The sequence below is a fragment of the Berghia stephanieae genome, chromosome 5, assembly GCF_034508935.2.
Source record: "Berghia stephanieae isolate SIO BIC M18660-M18661 chromosome 5, UCSD_Bste_1.3, whole genome shotgun sequence".
Classification (NCBI taxonomy): domain Eukaryota; kingdom Metazoa; phylum Mollusca; class Gastropoda; order Nudibranchia; family Aeolidiidae; genus Berghia; species Berghia stephanieae.
Genome location: NC_088364.1, coordinates 62350514 through 62358286, shown reverse-complemented (window position 1 = coordinate 62358286; position 7773 = coordinate 62350514). Strand labels below are relative to the sequence as shown.

The 7773-nt window shown below is 36.1% G+C and overlaps 1 protein-coding gene across 2 annotated transcripts in view; it reads right to left on the bottom strand.

Moving 5' to 3' along the window:
• Nucleotides 1–300: 300 nt before the first annotated feature.
• Nucleotides 301–7773, bottom strand: part of LOC144973371 (uncharacterized) — a 107324-nt gene continuing 99851 nt past the window's right edge. For both annotated transcript variants that reach the window (XM_078915711.1, XM_078915710.1), the window contains 4 exons: nt 6760–6832; nt 4132–4185; nt 3612–3674; nt 301–2751 (listed from right to left, as the gene is read on the bottom strand). In XM_078915711.1, the coding sequence (XP_078771837.1) occupies nt 2698–2751; nt 3612–3674; nt 4132–4185; nt 6760–6832 (244 nt within the window). In that variant the 3' untranslated portion in view covers nt 301–2697. The remainder of the gene's footprint in view (nt 2752–3611; nt 3675–4131; nt 4186–6759; nt 6833–7773) is intronic.

Genomic DNA, 7773 nt, shown 5'->3' with positions numbered 1-7773 from the left:
TAATAATAATGATGGTGATGATGATGATGATGATGATGATGATGATGATGATAATAATAATAAGAAGAAGAACAATAATAAATAACAATAACAACCACCACTATCCTACCTTTCCAAACGTTACCAAACACCTTCACACCATCAGTTCAGGTCGATTGTCTCCAAAACACATTTAAACATCATATTTTCACAGTACAACTCATCTATGTACAAAGTCATTTTATCATGAATAATTTTTAAAAAACTAGTAAAACGAATGATTTTGATTTTAGAATTAGTGAATTCGCCTCGATATTTTTCTTCTTTTATCAATGTTCAATTTTTTATATTTCAATGAAATGACTCCCGGGTTGAATTCTGACAATGAAATGATAAATACGTACTCCCTCTTTTTCAGTTTTTCTTATACAAAGAAGTTGTCCAGTAACAAACATCCTTTACAGCACTCTGTTAAAATTTGGGAGCAGGCACTGGCGCAAGATAAAACATGAAAAGGCGTGGCATGAATTGAAGAGTGGTTTTCCAAAACTCCCTAACTCCCGTTTTTTCCCCTATTTTGAGATATTGAGGATTATTTCCCCTAAAATTTCTCATTCGGTCTATTATTTTATCATACTTAAACTTCAAATTCACACAAATCTGGGGAAATGTTTGTGCCAAATAATGCTTAAAATAAAGTTTACGTTTCAATTTATACCATTGAGGAAAAATCTCAAAAAGTAGAAAAACCAACTTAACGACTTTTTGGAAAATCAGCCTTCAATTAATGTCAGACGAATCAGAAAGAAACTATACAAGAAAAAAATGTCACCCCCAAAATAGTTAACCTGACGCGACTGGGGATCCAACCTCAAGACTTCCTGGTTATCTGGTTAGATCTGCTACCATCACCACCACAGAGGTTGCCCAGTAGTAGTTGGGTTGATATAGTGGAGAAAAATAAGCATGGGGGATTCTTTCTGATTTGTCTGGCACAGTTCCATAGACACCAATTCAAATTTTTTCAGCACTATCAAACACTTTGATTATAAAGCTAGAACACTCTCTTTACACACGCTTCATATTACATCCAAAGACTAAAAAAGTCACAATTACATACTATGTAACAAATCCACGGTACTCTGGAAATTTTTCAACAATTTTGGTCAGAAAAGCATCCTTCAAATATGGATCAATTAAAACTACCCTTAGTTTGTCAAAACTCTGAAACCTGGGACTTCAAGGAAGACTTCGCGAAGTCCCAGGTTTGAGAGATTTTTGGGGGTTTTTTGCCGTAAGGAGGATCATTTTAATCGATAACATTTGAATTAGGGTTTTTATGGCCAAAATTTAAATACGTGTTAGTTGTTTTTTCAGAGTTTGGAATTATGCCAATATTATTATAAATGGATGAAACAATATTGTCATGTTTGCATATTATGGACTCCTGATGACGCTTTCAACAACTTCTCCAGGAATGTTGTTCTAGTCTGTGGTGAATTGGTACTCAGGCTGTTAGAAGCTGTTGTACTCAGGCTGTTAGAAGCTGTTGTACTCAAGCTGCTAGAATCTGTGGACTTTAAAAAGTCGTGAATTTAAATATTCCTTGCTTAAATTTGAAAACCGTAATACAAGTTGGTTTGATTGTTTGTTTGTTTTTTGTTTTGTTTTCCTTTCATTTTCCTTGCATTGATCACGTGATGAAATTCTGTGTTGATTGTGGTAGTAGGTATGCAGAATGAAAAGTACTCACTGTCTCAAAATCCAGTCTATTCCACCTGACAGGGCCGGCGTGGCTGTTAACAAGTTTGTTTCATAATCTATTTAAAAAAAAAAAAATAAAAGTTTCATTTTGTTCTCTTGTGATAATCGGGTGGTTTGTCGTGATGATTGATCTTGAGGCTATTTTTAGACAGCTATCCACATCAACCAGGTGACACACACGACAACAGAGAATGTTCGAAAGGTGGCGAGTTGCTCCGTGTCATAGTTTTGTTTGATATGTACATGTGCACTTAATCCTGTTCCGCCAAATGAATCGAAATACCCAATACAAATTTTTAGACACAACTCCAAGATTTTAATTGAGGGCTATTTCCTGTCGTTAATTCAAGCATTTCCTGATAATCTCTTAGAGCCCAAAATCACGTAATGTCGTTTGAACAGAAATGGGCATTTTAGAAATGAAATTGTTATAAGGATAAGTTGTGATTACTTTGAATCTTCTTAATCTCCCGTTTCCCGAATACACGGACATTTCACAGTTGCTCGACGTGTACATAATATGTGCAAATAAGTGCACGTTGTACTTGCTGTATGTTTCAATGCGGTGATCTTTTCATGAACGATGGGGTTGTAATTTGATGTCATGCTTGTCATTGTTGATTCTTTTGATGTTTCATTTTATGTGTCGTTTGATTTGCTTTCGATGACGTGAGACATGATGCTGAGAAGACAATTCAACGAGAAAACACTTCGATGCTAAATCCAAAGATCTGTTTTTCTCCCAAGATAATTTCCACAAATCTTGATAACCAGAACAAGCGTGCCCCCCCCCCCCTCCCCCTTCTCCTCCTCCCTTCAAATTTGACAGTCTGTGAAAGTGTGTAGTTTGAACAGAGCGTTGAATCAAAGCACCATTTATACTCTCGTACCGCTTGTACATTTTGATAATGTAGTTCTGTGACAGGAAATGTTGTAGACGCGCATGCGCTCATGTCATACATGCGTTTCCGAATTGCCTGTGTTATGTGGGCGATAATCTCCATTTGCCTAAAGATCGAGGGAAAAGAGAAAAAATAAAATCATCAAGATAAAAATGTCGAAAACGCAAGGTCAGTTCAACATTACTTTAATAATAAGACACTAAAGACTTTTATAAGTTATCACCTCTTTCACTATATAGATATGGTAAAAAATTATTTGTAAAAATTGAGCTTTATATAGCGCAATATCCACGAAATATGCTCAAAGCGCTTTACAAGGGGTCCCTGGTCAACAGCAACATTTAACATTTAGGACGGGACATAACGCCTGTTAGGCGATATTACAATTTTTCGGACAAAGACAACGCTGTTTCCGGCCAGGTACTCATTTTACACCTGAGTACGGTGAGAGAATGTGAGTAAAGAGCCTTTTCCAAGGACTCAACTATGCGCCGAGCGCGAGGCTCGAACCCAGGACCTTCCGATCCGAAAGCGAGTGTCATACCACAAGACCACATGGTAGTTGGTAAGTTAAACATATATTTTTTTAAAAAAATAGTCCATAACTTCCTTTCCTTGTTAAAACGTATTTCACAAGTATTGATAATACGACAAAACGTTTTAAATGCATGTTAATAGTATGCAACTATTCCAGTTAAACTTATACTTGCATAATTGCCCAAATACCGTTTACCACCCTTGCCATGATCACACTTGCTCCCCCTCCTCCTCCTCTTACTCCTCCTCCTCCTCCCATTATCATTATCATCATCATCGTAATCATCATCATCATCATCATCATCATCATCATCATCATCATCATCATCATCATCATCATCATCATCATCATCATCATCATCGCTATAAAAGTTATTAGCGCTAAGAAAGAAAGAAAAAAAAACTACCACCATTTTATAATAAACTTACATTATGGTTGTCCACGTCGTCATGGTAACATTGGTCATAACGTGAGAAGTCTGCGTGTATTGCCTGGAAGAAGAAAACAGTTTTCATTATGTACAGACGAAAAAAAAAGAATAGTTTAAATTTTTTTTAAGCATTATTTGATATATTGATTCATAATACGTGTTTCTATCTGACATTTTAACTATGATGATAAGAAAGGTGGGAAAAAAAATGAAGATGATGATGATGATGATGATGATGATGATGATGATGATGATGATGATGATGATGATGATGATGATGATTATGATGATGATGATGATGATGATGATGATGATGATGATGATGATGATGATGATGGTGATGATGATGATGTTAAATTATTATTTTTTGGTGATTATGACGGTAGTGATGATGGTGAAAATAAAAAAAAATGAAGGGAGAAGAGCATGAAAGGGGGGTTGGGGAATAGAAATAGAAGGTGCAAGAATGAGAACATGATAGAAAAGAACTACACACAACGTTGTTTCGAGAGACTTACGTGTGCATCGGATTTGCTGTATGTATTGCCGTAATGCGTATGCTCTGTGTTGCTCTGGAGAAAAATAGAAACGGCATTATTATTACTTTTGATTAACAAAACAAATAATACATATAATAATAAATAGCATTTATATAGCAGCGCCTTACCCCGTTGTCACAGACTCTAAGCGCTGTACATATTATTATTACGGTAAGACAACTGTTGATGGCAAAGTGATACGAATTCAAATTAATAACTACAAAATATGATAATAGTATAGAAAATTATGACGTAAAAAAGACAAACTTTAAGCGAGATTTGCAAGTTGTCAGCGAATCCGAACATCTCAGGTGTGATGGGAGTAATGGTAAAAATTGATAAGGGGGGGGGGGGGGTGAAAAAATTGTTCACCTATTTTTTACGCAATGTTTTAGGTTTGACAAGGATTGATTGGTCATTGCTTGACCTCAAGTTTCTATTGGAGACATTGATGTTTAGACGGTATTTAATATAGGAGGGACTATTAGTGCTCAAGGGTTTGTAGACAACAGTATAAATCGTATAGGCAACTCTTTTTTCCACTGGAAGTCAATGTAACTCATGGAGAAGGAGTTACTAACTGGTATTTTTGGTTATTGCGTACAATGATTCTAGCTGCGCGCGTTAGTTTGAGCAACCTGAAGTTTACTCATTTTGTCTTTAGCTAAATTCAAAAACAAAACCAAAACAATAACAACGTAATGACGAATGATAAAGTTTGAATCCTGCAACACATTTTTAAATCAGCTCTTTCATATTCTCCTTTTTTCAACCCGACCCTCCCCCCCCAAAAAAAAAAAAAAAAAAATATTGAGCTTTTTTATACATTGCAATACCTACTAAACGTGCTCAAAGAACTTTACAAAGGGCCAATGACTAACAGCAACACGTATCATGTTGACGCCTGTTAGGCTATATTATTTTCTTTCTCCGATAGAGAAAACGCTGTTAAGTTTAAGATTCAGCTTGCCCTTTTTAGAGAGACAGAGACAGATCAGTGACAGATAGAAAGAAAGAAAGAAAGAAAGAAAGAAAGAGAGAGAGAGAGAGAGAGAGAGAGAGAGAGAGAGAGAGAGAGAATTCGTCGAGCAGTGAGCAGTCGCACTAGCTACTGAGCTAGCCGGAAGTTGGAATGGATTGAATCACCAAGTTTGGCAATCTGACACCCCGATATTTTTATTCTCTGTTTACATCTGGCACTTCTCCATATCCTATAATATCGTCTATCATCATTATTGATACAAGTGCTCATTCCACACTTTTCTGAATATTTTTTTTTCACACCCCATTTGTCACTTTGACAAATTTATATTTCCAAAAGGTGAATATGCATCTGGTGCCAACTTACCTTGGCCTCCTATCAACTTGTTTATTTTTGAATTTAGTGATATCTGTAATTCTACACGATAAGAATTTATTATCACTTCCTCTACAAAACGATATCAACATCTTTTTTTTAAAATATAAATAATAAATCATAAAATAATATACGAGTCTTACACTTTTGAATTTCTGGAATTCTGGACGTTTTCCCAACCGCTGCACGAACTTGCGAGTGCGCGTTGGGAACAAAGTTCGAATTCCAAAAACTCAAAGAGTGTAAGAAATCAATTATTCTACCCCTCAATCGATTCCTATTACGTCATCTTTGAATAAAAGATGTCTTTAAAAACATCTAAATGATAGAACGCCTTCTTAAAGAATCATATTTTTAGTGAAATAATTTACGCTTGATAATATGACGTCACAAATTATTATTGTAATTGTATTGTTACTATTTAGGGAGAGGGTGAAATAATAATGATTCACTTGTATGACGCACAAATGCCATGAATTCATGCTCTCCAAAGCGCTTTACAATAAAATTCGTATTCGCATTCACATAGGAAGAGGAAAGGAAAATAAAGAGTATCTAATAAGAGCAGCTGAAAATTTATCTTAAAAAATCATTAACTCTTTCCTTATCAACCATTCTGGATTCGTCTCGCAACGTCACACTACATACACTCACCGTAGCCATCGTTAACTATCGCCTGACACTAGAACCCTCTCGGACTGGCAGTTTGCGTCATTTTTTTAGGTTTTTGTAGCGTCTAGTGAGTTGTCGTTAGTAGAGCTCAAGGAAACAAGTTATTTCATTGGTTGAACTATTGAATACAACTCACGATTTGTTTTCTTTTGTGGCAAAAGACTGGCATTTTGACGTCATTTTTTGGTCAGTGTCAGGCTATAAGTTTACGATGGCTACGCATTCACCCCGTACAAAATTTGGATTTTATAACTCAAGGCTAGAAAGTGTAAGTATACTCCCATATTCTGGAAAACAAAGAATATTTTAAAATTTAGCCAGAAAACTCGTCCTTCAAATATCCATCGATTTAAATGACCCTCATCTTGGGAAAAAAAAACACTCTCAAACCTGGGACTTCGCAAAGTCCCAGGTTTGAGAGTGTTTTTTCCCCCAAGATGAGGGTCATGTAAATCGATGGATATTTGAAGGACGAGTTTTCTGGCCAATTTTTTAAATATGTTTTGTTCGCGATTCCCAGGTTTGAGAGTACTTTTTTCCCCCCAAGATGAGCGTCATTTAAATGCGAAGGTACTCACCCCGTCTGGGATGAAAGGTTTACACACGTGACCATTCTGTGCCAACTCCTGCCGTCGTTTCTTACGAAGTCTTCTGTGGATTCGTTGTCAAACATTAAGAAAATAAAGTTAATTTTTTTTTTTTTAAACAATAATAAAAAAAAATAATTACAGTCTAGGAAATGAGATTAGCGGAAGAGTAGCGTCCCTTGGTTGGACGTCACCGGAGGAAAAGATATAAGAGAGAGAGAACGTCATGTTTGTTGTGCGCATGCGTCTCTCGTCCTCGCTTCCGGTGAAAGCGGCATGAGACATTTCATCGAAAGCGAGGACGAGAGAGACGCATGCGCAAAACCATTTTGACGTTCTCTCTGTAAGGTGACATCCAATCAAGGTACGCTACTCTTCCACTAATCTCATTCCTTATAGAGCAGGCAAAAGTGTGGGATAAAGATCTGAACTGATATATGAAGGCTAGTTTTCCAAAACTCGTTAAGTCGATATATCTACTTTTTGAGATTTTCCTGAAACGTAAACTTTATTTTAAGCATCAAATGGCACATAAATTTCCTTAGATTTCTGTGAATTTGAAGTTTAAATGTGATAAAATAATAGACCGAATGAGAAATTTTAGGGGAAATAATCCTCAATATCTCAAAATGGGGAAAACAGAGTTAGAAATTTTCGGAAAACACTCTTCATATATACTTCCAATTATTTCTTAGGTCAGTACCTGGGTGCGCAAACAAGTTGATCCGACGACCAAACGCAGCAATAGGATTCAATAGTCATAACGTCACTTCCTTCCTAATGACGCATGGTAACTTAGTAACACTGGCTCTAAACTATCGGAACAATGGCGGACGCCCGTATGAAATATTTCTCCGGCGAGCATAAAAGCGTATCCAAAGGGGGAAAAAAAACATAAATTTGATCATGTTTTGACTTTTACACATTCTGATCACAAGACATATGAAAAGTTCTAGCCAGCTTGAAGAATAAAAAGTAATGATTTTCTTTGTTTAGAACCTAGAT